The sequence below is a fragment of the Myodes glareolus genome, chromosome 24 (genome assembly GCF_982192425.1).
Source record: "Myodes glareolus chromosome 24, mMyoGla1.1, whole genome shotgun sequence".
NCBI lineage: Eukaryota > Metazoa > Chordata > Mammalia > Rodentia > Cricetidae > Myodes > Myodes glareolus.
In genome coordinates this window covers 3,473,747-3,491,454 of record NC_142049.1, presented here as the reverse complement: position 1 = coordinate 3,491,454, position 17,708 = coordinate 3,473,747, and the positions used below count along the sequence as shown (strand labels likewise).

At 49.3% G+C, this 17,708-nt stretch overlaps 1 protein-coding gene across 1 annotated transcript in view; it reads left to right on the top strand.

The window, feature by feature from the left end:
* Positions 1-17,708, top strand: part of Tenm4 (teneurin transmembrane protein 4) — a 699,176-nt gene that overhangs the window by 671,417 nt on the left and 10,051 nt on the right. The window contains 4 exon segments of the mRNA XM_087901469.1: positions 3,654-3,826; positions 6,892-7,127; positions 10,627-10,923; positions 12,708-14,322. Coding sequence (XP_087757595.1) covers positions 3,654-3,826; positions 6,892-7,127; positions 10,627-10,923; positions 12,708-14,322 — 2,321 coding nt within the window.

Here is a 17,708-nt window from a genome sequence, read left to right as displayed (position 1 = left end):
TGTAAAGTCTGCAGATCTTACAGCTCTCAGGAGTCCTGAAGGCTAGAAGTCATTGTTTGAACTCAGCCTTGTGGTAAATAATCAGTGTAAGTCATGACTGCAAAATCCAGAAAGGACCCTGGCTCTGCCTAGCCTGAGGAATGCCCAGTGATGTGATGTCATCCAATGCCGTGACTCGAGGCCAAGGGAACTATTGTTACAGCTGGCTTTGAACTCTAATTCTTTACCAATGGCACAGTGACCAGATCCTTTGCTGGTGACACTGGTCTTTAGGACAATTACAGATGAAAGCCCTGAAAATCAACATCTTCATTATCCAACCGAAAAGTCAAGATCAGCAAACGTTACGTTGCTGAGGTAACTTGGCATTCTCCCACACCCCCACCCACCTCCCACCCCCCACCCTCGCTGCACGTAGCGAGCGGCTAGCAGTGGAGTCCGCGGTGTGAAGAAAGCCTTGCAGCACGTGTGAAGGTACCCTTTCGCGGTCCTCTTCTGAAAGCCAAGTTGGCGGCAGCTCCATGAATCTTTTATGTGTCTTCTTTCACCGTGCTGTAAAGATGCTTTGGAAAACTGGCGTGGAGAAAAGTCAGCGGGAAAAAAAAAAAAAAAAAAAAAACCCTGGCAATCATCTGGCCATCTTTACCTACCCCCTCCCAGCGGGGACCTGGCTCTGCAGCAAAGTGAGCTGCAGCCAGAGCCAAGCAGAACCTCTTGAAAATGTCAGTCTTCTTGACCCACTTGAGACTTCCAAACAGGATTTCCCCCCTCCTCTAAAGCAGAGATGGACACAAAGATTTTTTTCCTTTATCTGAAACAGCATAGCTTTTATGGGAAGTTTGTCCAAAACAAAAATTAAATTAAAAAAATAATAAAATAAAAATTTTTAAAAAACACAATCTTTACAGTCAAGCAGACCTGATTTTGAATCTGTAGCCTATGAGCTGTGTCATTTTAGGCAAGTCGATCATCCTCTCTGACCTCCGTCATCATCATTTGTAAGACAACAATAACAATCCCTACCCTGAAAGATGCTAATAAACACAATGCTTGATACCCGAAAAGCACTCTGAACATTAATAAGCTCTTCTTTCTTCATGTAGAAGGGGTTATAAAGTAGATGACGGTTCTTAATCAGACCCAAAAAATCAACAATAATAGCCAGCATTCCCTTATCCAGTCAGTGAGCATCACAGAGCAGGATCTCCATGCCCAGTCTCTTCCAGGCATTGAGAAACCAACAAGGTCCCTGTCCTCATGGATCTCATATTCTAATATCAGGAGTCAGGTAAACAAGATAACAAAAATAGTGACAAGAACACAGGACAGTAATGAGGTAGAGAAGGGGTGTCTGTCTTATAAACAGTCCCTGACTGTTTGCTAGTGTATTTGAACAGAAGCACAGATGTTGAAAGAAGCTAGCTGTACTAGTACTCAAAGGCAGCCGTCAACCTCTGCAAACAGAAGAGCACCCCAGCACAACACCTGAGCATGGCACACCCCAGCACAACCTGGGCACAGCGTGTTTAGAACAGAAGCACAGTGTCTCCAGGGAAGCTCAGAAGAGCAAGCTCAAAGAGACGCAGGAAGGAGTCAGGTCACATAGCCAACCTTCATACACATTATTAAGCACTCCAAGTTGTGGGCATTTTGTGGTTAAACAGAGCCAAGTGCAGTCCTCTGGGTTCACCTCTGTCAAGGGTAGAGACAGGACCCCCGCTCAGACCATGCCGTCTCTCCTGTTTATGGAAGAAGGCATGCCAGTGCTTCGGGAGTGTCTGTCACGGGAAGCACGACAGTCAAGCCAGAGCGGTGACACACACCTGTCATCCCGTCACCTGGGAGGTGGAGGCAGAAAGGTCACCCCCAGCTGCACAGTCAGCTCAAAGCCAGCCTAGGCTACACCAGACACTGTCTCAAAATAACACACTAAATCAACAAACAAAGCCATGGTAAGCAGAATTAAGATAATGTCCCAATATCACCCAAACAGACCCGGGGCCCAAAGCAGCCACTTGGAATTGTCTTTCCCTGATCTCTCTCCCATGCCACAGTGACTCTCAGCAGGTCCCTGGGTTTCTGCAGAGGCAACCCACAGGGCAGAGGGCTCAGGGCCTGGAGCGTGAGGGGCTCCAGTTCTCCCCACGATGTGAAAGGAAGAATACTCTGATGGGATAATCGCAGGTATTGATCAAGAGGGCGGGGGATCCATTTCTCAATCCATTGGCATTTCTCAAGCTCTGGGAGACACTGAAATTAATGAATAGGAGGCAAAAATTTATAAATTGGCCGTTCCATTTGATGTTCATTTAATTAAGACATTCAGTCCTTCTAATGGAGTATGTGAAGAGTGGAAATTGCTGGGTTTGGGCTGTCGCATGTAAAATGAAAACCAGATCTTGAAGGCACAGGGCCTTTTCATTGTATCTTCCTCTGGCTCGATTTAATTATGCATTACAATCTACCTTCCATAATAATTGCAATTGTCTGCCTTGATACAAAGCCTCCCTCTGTTTGGAGACGAAAACTCGGGGGAGAAGCCTGGGGAGATGGCTGAAGTATCACTGAATGAGAGTGGTTGCCTCTAGATTTGTGCTTCCAGCAGGAGTTTATTGTGCACCTACTGTGTGCCCAGGTTTATCGTGCACCTACTGTGTGCCCAGGTCTGCCAAGTCCTGCAGGAGGCAGTGTGTGAATGAACCACGGTCTCTTTCTCCCCATGCCCACTTCAGTATTCATTTATTTGTTAGTTTCCCACCGTCTGCTTGACATCTGTCCCAAATGATGCTGAAGCAGGGATGAATTGAGAGTCAGTGCCCCTGCATCCCAGTGGTGGCAGATGACAGGATCCAGGCGGTGTGACTCCAGATTCTCAGCCTAGTGTTCCGACTCCACAGAGCTGTCTTGACCTGCAGCACTCTTTCATGGCCCCAGGAGGGAGCCGGCTCACACACCAGCCTTTCTGAAACGCTCTAGAAGGAAGCAGGGCCTTTCCATGCCGGGCTGCAGACAGGCAAGGCTGTGCTTTCCGCCATATGGGCTCAGGAAGAAAGATCCGGAGAAGTGATGCCTTCTCCTGCTGGATAGCGGCAGGTGAGGTCGCATCTAGGAAACCCCGCCACGCCCTGGACAAGGAGAGGTTGGAGACTGGGGAGTAGATCTGACCAGAAAGGAAGGGCAGACGGTGCAAAGCCACAGCCAGAGCACGGCTCTCTTTTGCTCTGCCCTGCTACCACGGCAACGATGCTCAACACTAACGGGGAAGAGGGACAGGTGTGATTGGTTTTACAGATCCACGTCCCAGCCCACCCCCGAGGGCGGCCGGGGCAGGAACCCGGAGGTAAGAACTCAAGCAGAGACCGTGGAGGATGCTTGGGTCCCTCTGCCCAGCACAGCGAGCTTTCCTACGCAGCTTATGCCCACCTGTCTAGGGAAGGGTATCACCCACCAAGGACTGGGGCCTCCTACCTCCATTAGCACTTAAGAAAACACTCCCATAGGCATGGTCGCAGGCCACTCTGATCAAGACGATCTTCTCATTGGTGTAGCCTCTTCCCTGATGATTCTAAGTTAGGGTCAGTGTGACAGCTGAGGTCAACCATGACACATACCATCCTCTGTCCGTCACTAAGTGCCAACCCTTTGGTCCCTAGGTATGACAGCTTTGGCCGCCTGACCAACGTGACCTTTCCAACCGGCCAGGTGAGCAGTTTCCGAAGCGACACAGACAGCTCCGTGCACGTGCAGGTAGAGACCTCCAGCAAAGATGACGTCACCATAACCACCAACCTGTCTGCCTCGGGTGCCTTCTACACTCTGTTGCAAGGTGAGTCTTCCGGGGGTCTGGGGCCTCTGAGACCCAGAGGTGAAGACCCCTTTGGGGGAAGATGACCAGGGCTACAACAGTGGTCCAAGACCCTGACTCCCTCTTGGTTGGTCTCCATACTGCTGCCTCATCTGCCAAACACACCAGGAAGAGGCCTGGAAATCCTCTCCCAGAAGCTTGGGGGCCCATTGTCCTATGCTACTATCTTCAAAAAAAAAAAAATGGGAGAGAATCCATTGGCTATTAATTCATTTGACCTCCTCCTCTGCTCTTGTAATGGCTCCCAGATTCAAACCCTTTCCTCTCACACTAGTGCAGGGGAGACAGAGGACACAAGTAATCACACCTAACTGTGGCGCAGAGAGATCCACCCAGAAGCCCGGGAGAGGGCTGTGCCTCCCCCAGAACTCCGAGGGAAAGAGACCCTGCCTTCCATACACCTGTCAGGTCATCCCCGATAGGGCTTGTAATGTTAGCTCCAGGTCAATGACAGTGAGGGAATCTTGCTGTGAATCCCCCACCTAGACTGTTCCCATGGGAAGTAGGGACCCCCACGTACTGAAACTTTGATGGATTTAAGAAAAGCCAGCATCACTTAGGAAAGCCCCGACTGCCCTTTCCCTTCCTTCCCTGGCTCAATGCACTCCCAAAGCCTTGACATTGAACAGCAAAAGGAGCTTTGCACTGGGAATCCGAGGTTCAGTTCTAGCTCCGTCTCTGCTACCTTCTTATGGCACAGCGCTCAAATTTCTTCTTCAGGGAAAGAAAGCATGGTGAACGGGTTTTGGGTAGCGTGGAGTCTCTGAGTGAACCTGAGGCACCTGCGCCTGCTGCACAATGCGCATTCCCGACGATATGAACTGAAGGGGGTCAGCTCTTCTTCCCTGAGCCTCACTTTCTTGATGTTGGAAATGGAGCTGCATTATAAGCTCTACCTCACGGAGTTACCTAGATATATTGTAAACAGCATTTGTAAAGTGACCAGCATGGGCCAGGCACAGAGTATTGCTCAGAAAACACTTGCTGGATTAACTCATTAATTAGCAAGCAGTTGGATTTACCACAAGGAAGCAAGTGTTTGTGTTTTCATTACTGGTTTTGTTCCCACGCATAGTTTTCACCTTTCAAAAAGCTGGATGAAAAATAGCAGCTATTAAAGAAAGAGAGATCATGCCCAGGAATTTCTTTCTTTTAGTGAGGAGTTGGATCACATCACAGGGTGTGTGCTATGGCAGAGTTATTGCCAAGAGAAGATGCCAGTGAGAACCCTGCCCGACCCAGGACAGCAAAGACAATGATTGTTAAGATGTGGAACCTTCTGCCAAGTTTCTTCCCTCAAGAACTGTTGTGTCTGCACAATTCATACTGCTAAGTCTGCTTTAATAAGTTTTCTATGTTTGGGCAACTTTTTAAAATCTGAAAGTGCCACATTTCTCAGGTTAAAGAAGTTCCACCATTTAACCCCAGCTTTTCAGGTGGGGTGAATCAAAGTACAACGTCCAGCGTACATGCCTGGATTGTAAGTCACCCCAACTCCAGAAACGTCGGAACATAAAAAGGAAAAGCACAGCCTGGAATACAGGGACGCGTGGTACCTATTTTCTGCCCGGCACCCGGCACCCCTGCAGGTTGCCCGTCTGGTCTGTGTCCCAGACCCAGGTGCTCGGCCTGGCCGCCGTCTCAGGAGCCTCTCCTTGTCAGAAGCCCCTTTCATTTTCATCTCAGGTCTGAACTATGAGAAATAATGAGAAGGAGCTGCTAATGAGTGGCAGCCTTGGGCGCTCACAGCCCACATTAACGCCCCGCACGCTGGTCCATTCAAAGTCAGCCATAATAGACGCATGTGCATTCAGCAAGGAGACGCTTTATGAGATAAATTGACACAGGCTTTCCCACTCTTCAGATGGAAGCAAAATACAGATTGTCAGTGAACGATGCATAGCAACATTGAGGCCGACTTCAGAATCCCTGCGAGCGGTAACGCGTGGAAAGATGGAGTGGGGAAGAGAGAAGGAAGGCCTGAGTGGATGTCATCTTAGTGGGGAGATTCAACAAGGGCTGCCCATGAAAACCATAGCTTTTGAAAAAGACAGCTTTATTTTGTTTCATGTGTATGAGCATTTTGCCTGCAGGTATAAATGTGCAACACATTCGTGCTTGGTGTCCATGGAAGCCAAAAGAGGAGATCACATGGGTCTCCTGGAACTGGAGCTACAGGTGGTTGTGAGCTACTGTGTGGATGCTGGGAATTGAACCCAGGTCCTCTACAAGAGCAGCAAGTATCTTAACCACAGATCCATCTCGCTGCAATCCCCAGCACGATATTTTTATGGTTTAACATAGCCTGGGACATACCTAATTTAATCCACCAAATACTCACTAAGCACATGCAGTAATAGTAATGCTAGCTATTGTACTTTGAACACTTCTCAGCTAAAAAGGATATATGACCACTTGCATCTAACTTCTTTCACTTAGAAATGTTGATAATACATTTTCTTACAGTTTTATTAGTCACTGGAAAAACTGAAACAAGCTGGGTGGTTAATCCCAACACTCGGGAGGCAGAAGCAGGCAGATCTCTGTGAGTTTGAGGCCAGCCTGATCTACAGAGCGAATTCCAGGACAGGCGCCAAAGCTACACAGAGAAATTGGTCTCAAGAAGCCAAAAAACAAACAAACAAAAAAAAAAGCAAACTAAAACAAATTAAATGTCTATTTGGTGTTGTTAAATAAATTGTATTGCCATATAATGGAAGACTGTAGTTATTATGAAAGATATTTATTAAAAATATCTAATGGCATGGCATGATGCATTGGATGATGAAAAACTCCACAGTAACTATTTGACTCTGCAAATGCATTAGGAAATAGTGTACATTCTACAAATATACAAAATATTTCCAGTGCTTTTGAGCAGTGGGCTTATGCATAGTCTCCATATGTCTTCCTAGTTTTCCTCCGTGGTGATGCATTGCTTCTATAGTTGCAGGGGGGCCATTTAGACCCCCATCCCAGCCTCTGTCTTCCCTCTTCTTAAGCGTCTTTGCTCTTCTCTCCTTCAGACCAAGTCCGGAACAGCTACTACATCGGGGCTGATGGTTCCCTGCGGCTGCTGCTCGCCAACGGCATGGAAGTGGCCCTGCAGACCGAGCCACACCTGCTGGCTGGCACCGTCAACCCCACTGTGGGCAAGAGGAACGTCACACTGCCCATCGACAATGGCCTCAACCTGGTGGAATGGCGGCAGCGCAAGGAGCAGGCTCGCGGTCAGGTCACAGTCTTTGGGCGCCGTCTGCGGGTGAGCATAATTGTGCAGGCACCAATGTGGTGGCGGGGACGGTGTTCAGAGAAGCGGATTCCATTTTTAAGACTCTCCCCAAAAGCTCAGTGTCCTCATCTGCCATAGGGAGAGCTGAAACCATCAACCACATGTAACAAAGGGCTGTGGGACAGAGACCATGAGCCACATGTAACAAAGGACTGTGGGACATGCTTTTCAGTTTTGATGGGTTCGGGAACATGGCTGACTTTGTGGTTGAGCCTGCGCTGAGTTTCCAGCTTATTTTCTTCCATGGACTGAACATGGGCACGTCAATCATCTTGGAGCTCCAGTGTCAGTCCCTGGGAGATAAAACCGATTTTATGTGCCGTTCCAAGGATCCGAAGTGGCATGCACAGTGTCTCACACGGGGCTTGGCACAGCACACATCAGGGATCAGTAACTTCTGCAGCTTATGCCGCTATTGCTAGGGTGTTGTTACTGCCCATCTCCCCCACCCCCCACCCCCGTTTCAAAAAGTAAAGGGTTAAAGGGCAAAGAACATCAATGCAGGAACTCAATGGCTGAGCACTTGTCTGGTGGGTCCTTAGCATGGGAACAAAGAGGAGACCAAGGCTAAGGGAGCCTGGGGCTTCAGGTCAGTGGTTGAGTGTTTACCCAGCAGATTGCGCAGCAATGTACAGTACAAAGCAGAAGACAAGGGCTGTACAAAGGGACAGCTGGTGACCTGGACCTGGCTCTCTGCCCAGCACCGCGTTGAACACAGGTGCTCAGGAGACAGCTGCTGAGCCGCAGTGAACCACAGAAACATCCACACAACAACACTGGACTCTCGATTCCCTGCCTCGCAACCAAGAAAGCTAAGACGTTCCCATCTTCGACGTGGGGCAAAGTCCAGAAAACAAGTGATTGTTTCAGACTCATATAATTAGGTGGTTGTAGATCCTGGGAAAGGGATCCATGTCCGAAGCAGCAACAGTGGAGTGACTTATCCAATAGCAAAACCTAGAGCCACAAAAGCCGGGTTTCCTTTACACCCTCAAAGGCCAAGACCTCTAGCTAGCTAATGTGGAAACCTGCCCCCTACTAGTTCCTGTGGAAGGCCTGGCTGTCTTTGTTCCCCAACACCAACTGTGGTCTCACTAAACCCTCATCTGCATTCTCAAGAGCCCTTCAATGCACCTCTGAGGCAGCAAGCCAAACGGGAAGTTTGACCTAGGTTGGATTCCCGCTGGGCCTCTTATGTAGCCTCCAGCAACTCCTCTGAGCCTAAACATCCTCAGCAGATGCGGGATGCTGATACATTCAAAGTACCTAGCCCAGGGCTGCAGATCCCAGGTGCTCAGTAAAGGGCAGTGATTAGCGCTATTAGGAGTGTCTCTCTACCGTGTGAACAGGACCAGAAGTTTCCCAGGCTTTTAATTGGTCCCTCTCCCAGCCGGAGATAGATGATACTCTAGTCAGGTGGCCACGTCTCTGCTGCCTCCCAAAATAAATGGCCACCCACAGTGGCAGTGTGTGGAATGAGAATGTTAGCCGGGTGCACCTCCCCATAATGGAGCTCATTTTTTATATAGCTGGGAGTTTGTTTTCTTTTTTTTTTTTAATAAAGAAAGATGTAAAATAATCTCATTGCCGCCACTGCGGAGCACAGGAAACACAAGGTGCTTTCCCTCATGAACTGTTCAACTCGGTTTTATTAATTTTGTCACAGAGGTACAGATCCCCTTCTCCACTAGGGTCTCGGATCTGGGGGAGGCTGTCTAGGTGGCACCATCCCTGAGGGTATCAAAGAGCCTCCCAAAACGTGCTTTTCAAATGTGCCCACCGTTGCTGGCAATGTGGCCCCCTCTTCTCGCATACCCTCTCTGCAAAGAACACGGGATGGGCTTCCAGCGCCTCTGATTTTTCACGGGAATTGTCTGCCACACGGTTTTTGCTTCTGCAATTGTGTTTGATTACCCTAGGGAAGGGAAGGCGAGCTTATTATAACCAGGCCATTCACAGCTACAGCCGTCTCCACGGCATCATTATAAATCCTGATTTCCGGGGCCTTGACATTTGTACAGGGAGACTGGGGGAAGACACACACATATCTCTCCTTCCTCTAGGACTAACCATGGTCACATGCTGTCATTTAGTGGAAATAATTATAGCCATTTATCCAGCGCCTTCTATGCACCTACTCGTCCACGGGTGCTTATTCATAGTCTAGAGTCTAGCGGGAGACTCAGAGAAGTAAAGATACTTGGACAAGGTCACACAGGAAAGCTAGTCTCATCATCAAGGTTGGAGTTCCAACCTTAACCCAGACCCCTGCCTACACCCAAGCCCTCTTCTAAATGCACAGATCCCAAAAGGATCTTTGACTTCCTCAAGCCACACATGCCATTTTACATCATGTGACCTAATTACCTACTTTCCTCCTGGGTCTTCCTGCTTGTCAGACTTACTAAATGACAAGTAGAAGAGACAGCAAAGGTGCCCCTGTGCCCTGCTGGGCCAGCACCCCTCCCTAACCCCACCAGTAAACATTAGCTTTGAAGAACCTGCGAACATCTGGGGACAGACATGGTGGTACCATTTGCAATCCTGGTGCTGGGAAGGCAGAGAGGGTGGGCCCCTGGGGTTCACTAGGCAGCCAGTCTAGCCTAAATAGAAAGTTCCAGGTTCCTGTGTATCCCAACTCTCACACACAAACACAGACAGAGTTCCAACCTGCAGCTTCCTCTATGGGAGTCTATACTTCCGACTCACAAAGGAAGCTGAGCTGGTGGCAGCCTCACAGACCCCAGGGAGACTTTGCTGGGGCTCCTGACCCTGGAGGCAAAAGCAAAGTCCTCTAACAGAGTTAGAATTAGTTCCCACCAGACTTAAGGAAAACCACTGGAGGTGTGAATGCCCCGGCCTCCCAGCCACCTCTGAAGAGAAACAGATGCCTTGACTGTGGACAAAGACAGGAAGGACCCAAACACAGCAAGAGGAGAGCCCCAGGAACGCAGGACTTGCTCAGAAAGCCTTCAAGTATCTACTGCACCAGGGAGAGCGAAGTCCACCGATCTGCAGCTTCCCTGCGCTTGGTGACCTCGGAATCCAACACAGCACAGCATCCGACTCACAGCAGACAGACCAGGTGTCGATTTGCTGGGTTCACTTGGTAGTTCTGATTTTAGGAGCTAAGAGGGATCTGACTTCCTCCTCCTCCCCTTCTTCTTCTTTTAAATAAGTCCCCATTAATGTATCCCATGATAAAATCATGTGTCTTCTACGGCCAGAGATGCTGTTTGCTCGTTACCCATGTTGTCTTTATTCCTACAACAGGCCAAGAAGTACATTTTTTTCCTATTGTGCAGATAAGGAAGCCTCAAAGAGCTCACAGATGGCAGAGTGAGGTTTGATGCCCACAAGCCCCCGTGCTGCCTTCTCTTCTCAGGAACTCAACACAGTTGTTGGTCCTCAGAACCAACATGGTCCATGCCCACACCCAGAGCCTCTCCCTTTCTTGTCCCTTTCCCAGGTTCACAACCGGAACCTCCTGTCTCTGGATTTTGACCGTGTCACACGCACAGAGAAGATCTACGATGACCACCGCAAGTTCACCCTCCGGATCCTGTACGACCAGGCAGGGAGGCCTAGCCTCTGGTCGCCTAGCAGCAGGCTCAATGGGGTTAATGTGACCTACTCCCCTGGGGGTCACATTGCCGGAATCCAAAGGGGCATCATGTCTGAGAGGATGGAATATGATCAGGCAGGGCGCATCACATCCCGGATCTTTGCGGATGGGAAGATGTGGAGCTACACGTACTTGGAGAAGGTAGGTGTCTGCCTCCCCCCTATCAGTGGCCTTGCCACAGAGAAGGTTGATTGTTGCGGCTTTATTTTTTTTATGATGGTACCACTATGCTACCTGAGGTGCGCTTGAACTCCCGGGCTCCTCGACGGATCCTCCAGTCTTGGCCTCCTGAGCAGCAGAAGGCATTCTCTAGGGCACCTGCTTTCCTCTTTGCCCCCCCCATGGCCAAGCCTTGCCTGCTGACCTCAGGGGGATGAATCTGACTGTTGAGGTTTCCAAAAGGGAAGGTGTGCATTTTCCAAGAGGAAAGGGGATCTCAGGAGGTTTCTGGATGGGAAACAGGTCGAGTGCAGTGAGGAAGAGGTCCTAAGCCAGGAAAACACAGAAGTTGTGCTGATGGAGAAGAGGAGGCCCACCCACCATACTGGACAATAAAGTAGGACCATCCTAGTGTAGCTCAAGAGTCTGCTCACACAGGACCAGTTCCTGCTTCCAGAATCATCACACACAGTGCAACCTCACCCTGGAGATCCAAGCAGAAGCCTGGAGGTCACCTCAGGGACACAGCAAACTTTATCCCCTGCTGCCTATACTGGGTGCTGGCCTAGCAGATCCCTTCCACTTTGGGTCAGGATTCACTGCCCCCAGAGACTAAGAATCAAAAATGACATAAATTCTAAACGTGTTTAGATAGATTTTTTAAATTACCTAAATTCAGAAGTTGATCTCATATAGGGGAGGGGAAGTGGTAGTTTTTCCGTTTGGTTTATTTGGGGGAGGGGGCTTGTTTTGCTTTGTATTTTTCTCTCAAGACAGGATTTCCTCTGTGTAGCCCTGGTTTTCCTGGAACTCTGTCTGTAGAGCAGAGATCTGGCTCCCGAATGTTGCGAATGAAGGTGTGCGCCACCACCACCCAGCTGGTAGATTTGGTAGTTAGACACAGGCTTGTTATCTGGTGATTTTCCTAAGACAGAATATTAGCTTTCAGTCCTTCTTGTGAATTCAGAATCCTCAGTTTATTTCTTGCCCTGGTCACCTGTTTGGGGCCCCAAGCTCTGCTTGTTCTGTGGTAAATGTCTCTGCCTGTGCTGGTGAGCATCCCTGTTGGTGAGCAAGGCTCGGTTGTAGGGTTACACGGCACTTTGGAAGTCATCCCACGTACTGAAAGGCCATGCCTGGGGGAACAGAACTCACCAGTGTAGTACAATGGGTGCATCGATAGAACAAGGGTCTCCCTTCAGCCTGCCCTACCCCAGGGTGGGCCCATGGCTTGTTACTACATGGAAGGTGGAGAAATGCCTAAAGTGCCCTTCTCAAACATGGTCTCATGCTACAGGCTCAGGGAAGCATCAGAAGTTGCTTAGCAGGCAAAGACTTTAAGGTCATTAGGCTGTGTGGTGATGTTCCTTCTCGCTCGGATAGAATGCCTGAGGTCAGAAGTCTGGGTCAGGGAACGCAGTGGGGAAATCGTTACAAATCCTGTAGGCCAGAGCACTGCGGTCTTGCACCCCATCTCATGCAGAAGTGATCTGATCCATATCGTACAAAAAAGCAAACGGCTTGCTCACAAGAGGAAAGCAAATGGCCTGCGTGGGCCCTGCAAGGCCAAAGGCAGAGCGAAAGCCCGGCCACGGTGCCTCTCTAACCGCTGACAGCATCCCACGGTGCGTACGTCGGAAGGTTCTGCTTGGGCCCAGCACAGAGCCACTTTGCTTGGCCTCCCGTTCCTTTCCTCTATGTTGTGGGTACTTGGCTTGTCATTCCTCCCGCCACCCCCTTCATCTCTGATCCTCTTCTCCCCCCAGTCCATGGTGCTTCACCTCCACAGCCAGAGGCAGTACATCTTCGAGTTTGACAAGAATGACCGCCTCTCTTCCGTGACCATGCCCAACGTAGCCAGGCAGACACTGGAAACCATCCGCTCGGTGGGCTACTACAGAAACATCTACCAGCCCCCGGAAGGCAACGCCTCCGTCATCCAGGACTTCACGGAGGACGGGCACCTGTTGCACACCTTCTACCTGGGCACTGGCCGCAGGGTGGTTTACAAGTACGGCAAGCTGTCGAAGCTGGCCGAGACTCTGTACGACACCACCAAGGTGAGCTTCACCTACGACGAAACGGCGGGCATGCTGAAGACCGTCAACCTCCAGAATGAGGGCTTTACCTGCACGATCCGCTACCGTCAGATCGGGCCCCTCATCGACCGCCAGATCTTCCGGTTCACAGAGGAAGGCATGGTCAACGCCCGCTTCGATTACAACTACGACAACAGCTTCCGCGTGACCAGCATGCAGGCCGTGATCAACGAGACCCCGCTGCCCATCGACCTCTACCGCTATGATGATGTGTCAGGCAAGACGGAACAGTTCGGGAAGTTCGGTGTCATCTACTACGACATCAACCAGATCATCACCACAGCCGTCATGACCCACACCAAGCATTTTGACGCTTACGGCAGGATGAAGGAAGTACAGTACGAGATCTTCCGGTCCCTCATGTACTGGATGACTGTCCAGTACGATAACATGGGGCGGGTAGTGAAGAAGGAGCTGAAGGTGGGACCCTATGCCAACACCACCCGTTACTCCTACGAGTACGATGCTGACGGCCAGCTGCAGACAGTCTCCATCAACGACAAGCCGCTCTGGCGCTACAGTTATGACCTCAACGGGAACCTGCACCTGCTGAGCCCCGGAAACAGTGCCCGGCTCACACCGCTGCGGTACGACCTCCGTGACCGTATCACAAGGCTGGGTGACGTGCAGTACAAGGTGGATGAGGACGGCTTCCTGAGGCAGCGGGGTGGGGATGTCTTTGAATACAATTCGGCGGGCCTGCTCATCAAAGCCTACAACCGGGCCAGTGGCTGGAGTGTCAGGTACCGCTACGACGGCCTGGGGCGCCGCGTGTCCAGCAAGAGCAGCCACAGCCACCACCTGCAGTTCTTCTACGCGGACCTGACCAACCCCACCAAGGTCACCCACCTCTACAACCACTCCAGCTCGGAGATCACGTCCCTCTACTACGACCTGCAAGGACACCTCTTCGCCATGGAGCTGAGCAGCGGCGACGAGTTTTACATCGCGTGCGACAACATCGGGACCCCCCTGGCCGTCTTCAGTGGAACCGGCTTGATGATTAAGCAGATCCTCTACACCGCCTACGGGGAGATCTACATGGACACAAACCCCAACTTCCAGATCATCATCGGCTACCACGGCGGCCTCTACGACCCACTCACCAAGCTCGTCCACATGGGCCGGCGGGATTATGATGTGCTGGCCGGACGTTGGACGAGCCCAGACCATGACCTCTGGAAACGCCTGAGTAGCAGCAGCATCGTGCCTTTTCACCTCTACATGTTCAAGAACAACAACCCCATCAGCAACTCTCAGGACATCAAGTGCTTCATGACAGGTGAGGGCTGGGGTACCCCCAGGTCAGGACCTACCCCGTTGCTCTGGTAAAGAGCAGGTGTTGGGTGGCAGGAGACACTGACCGCCCCTAGTGGCATTGGTTCCCAAAGTCTATTTAAAGAAACACTAGTTTGGAAACTACTCTGGAAATAATGGATCCAGCATCAAGCAGAGTTGACAGGACCACTTTCTTAACTTTTCCTAAGGTTACGAGGTTCTGTAGTGAAAAGAGCTCTTTAGTATCCCTACCTATAACTTGTCTAAATTGTTTTACCGTAAAACCCCAATGTCTCAGCCGAGCTGTGGTGGCACACACCTTGACCCCAGCACTCGGGAGGCAGAGCCAGGCGGATCTCTGTGAGTTCAGGATCATCCTGGTCTACAAAGAGAGTTCCAGGACAGCCAGGGCTGTTACACAGAGAAACCCTGTCTCGAGAAACAACAACAATAACAAAAATCCTAATGTCTCACTGGAAACAGCCCTTGGGATGCTCTCTGAGAGTTTCTGACATGGGCATCAAGCTGGCTTTTGGTCCTCACTAGTATGAGCTAAGGTGTAGCTAAAATAAAGTCAGTTATTTCAGCTTACAATAATGCAATGGAAAACAGATTTGGGGGTCAGACAGAACTAAGGGAATGGATCCACATTTCAACTTTGGCGTATTATTTTACTGCTCTGAATTTTAGCTTCCTGTGCTTACATTAAAGTTAGAATACCAGGATAAGTGTGGTGGTTCATACTTTTAGTCCCAGAACTCAAGAGGCGGAGACAGGCAGGGGTTTCTACGAGGTCAAGGCTAGCCTAGTCTACATAATGAGTTCCAGGCCAGTCAGGCTATCATAAGACCCTGACCCTGTATCAAAATAAATCAAATGTTAGAACATCTATCCTTATTCTGGTTGGATAAATGTCCATATGCTACCCTAGAGCAACCATTAGAACCTAAATCTAAAGCAGATAGTACAGAGTGTGGTAGAGGCAGGAGGATCAGTTCTAGTTCAGTCCAGGCTGTAGGAGACCCCATTTCAAAGAAATAAAACTTAATCAGGTACAAATAGGCATCATTAATAAAGTCAGCAATCATGGAGATAAAGGAGAGTAAGAAAACATCGGAGCTGGGGATATAGCTCATTTGGTAGAGTACTTCCCAGTGCACAGAAATTACGTGCACAAAGCACGCCCAGATTGGACCCCAGCACTCAGGAGGTGGAGCTTGGAGGACCAAGAGCTCCATGTCATCCTTGACTACATAGAGTTTGAGGCTAACCTAGGATACAGGACGCTGTATCTTAAAATGTGTGTGTGTGTGTGAATGCGCATGTGTGTGCATGTATGCATGTGTGTGCATGTGTGCACATGTATGTATGTGTGTATGCATATGTCCGTGCATCCTAAGCAGGCAATAAAGGAATATAAAAAGGAACAAATAATTCATGAAATAAGTAGAAGCCTAGTGGCAAGGGCAATGTGAGACTCATTTCATGCCTCACACGGCGCATACTGGTCCTCTTTGCTTTAAAGGGGAAACATTAGCTTTCATTTCTCTGAAACCAACTAGAGTATAAAGTGTCCTGTGGGTTCTTCATATGGAAACACCTCGGGTTGTTACGGTCACCCAGCGAGTCATACAAGGAGAATCAGAAGTTCAAGGTCATCCTTGGACTATACAACCTGAATACATGGGAACCAATCTCAAAAAAGAAGGAAAAGAGATGTTTCTATGTCACAACAAAACACTAAAACCAAAGGTTTGCAAAGCAATCCTTAAGTTTGGGGTCTATATATTTTCTAGTCTAGCCTATTCCACTTCAATGAACACTGGTCATGACCCCAAAATTGACTTACCTACGTAGTGGGTCCTGCGGAATATGAAAAAGAGAGAGAGAATGTTGTCTAAAAACTCAGGCTTTCAGACCATCAGAAATGATTTAGTGGCTAATAGAAAACTAAGATTCTACTGATGTTCACTACACCTTACCTTTTAACTTCTCTGCAGGCTAAACGTATCCTCATCCATGTCCTGAAACAACAGCAAAGAAAACTTATTTTTTCCAAATGTATCTTCAAAGGTCCTGAAGTATACTCTAGTAAGGTCATGTGACCTTACTGGGTCATGTGACAGTGGAGCACTTTGGGGTTCAGGACAGAATGAACTGATTGGCTCATCCTGGATCACATGGTCCACTACTGCATCAGTGTCTGCTCCCCTCTCCCTTCCAACAGAGAAAGAAGGTAGAGCTAGATCTTGGGGAGGAACCCTAAAATGTCCACCACAGGTGTATCTCATTAGGATGAGTCTTTCCTGAAACACATGGGGTGAGGAAGTTCAGGACAGGTAAAGTAACCCTCCCCTCCCGCAAAGATGCAAAGACGTGGGGAGGCCAGCCTTGGAACTCTGCAGGTCTGCCTTGAAATGCTTAGCCTTCTTTGAATTCACATACAGTCTGTGAAGAACAAAAGTCACACCCACGTAGAAGGATTCAAATCACTTGCATGTTATCCCTCCCTCCTGGCAACAGTGACTTCTGGGACTGACTGACAAGTAAGGCAGAGCTTTTCAGCAGGAAGGAGATGCCCGCCCCTCAGGTTGTAAGAGTGCAGTTCCCGGTGCTTCAGAAAAGCCCGGTAGGAAAGCTAGCGAATAAATAGATCTCTGACATTTTCCTGAAAGGCGTGAGAGCAAGCTCCCCATCTTCCATCACTCCTTATTAAAGCCCAGCCCTCTCCTGCATCCCCCGCTTTCCTGGGAATGGGCGCTATTCTGGATAGAAGGGTCCCTTGCAACCACAAATCCCAATGCACAGCCTCAGCCTAGAGCAAGACAGCTTTGTGAGGTGTTCTTTCCCCGTGTTCTGCTAGTTTTAAGTTCCCGAAGATCCATCTGCTGAGACTCATAGAATGAGAGACTTCTGGAAACTCAAGGAGGAAAGGGCCATAGTGAAGTCATCCAAGCCCCCTGTTGCAAATAAGAAAATGGGGGTCTTGGGATAGACAAAGGCAGAAAGCCCTCTGTGAGGGAGTACCTGATCTGGAGACTGTGAATTAAACCCAACATTTTAGGCTTGGAACAACTCCTGCTATACAATAGCTACCTCCAAGTGATATCCTTATTTTCCACTAAGACTTAGTAAAAACCATTCTTGCCGTCAGTATGCAGACCCAGGAGAAGTCTCTGAGAAGTAAAGTAAGCTCTCCAAGTTCATTGTTTGTACACTAAGAAACCCTTCTGTGACCTGCATAAGAAGGCTAAAGGGGGAATTTAAACCTGGGTTTAAGGGGCCTGGGACAACTGAAAACAACAGAAAAGACAGAAACAGATGTGAGGTGCTTAGATGGGAGAGAAACACGGGTTGCAACAGAGTTGCAAGAACACACTTGCCTGTTGA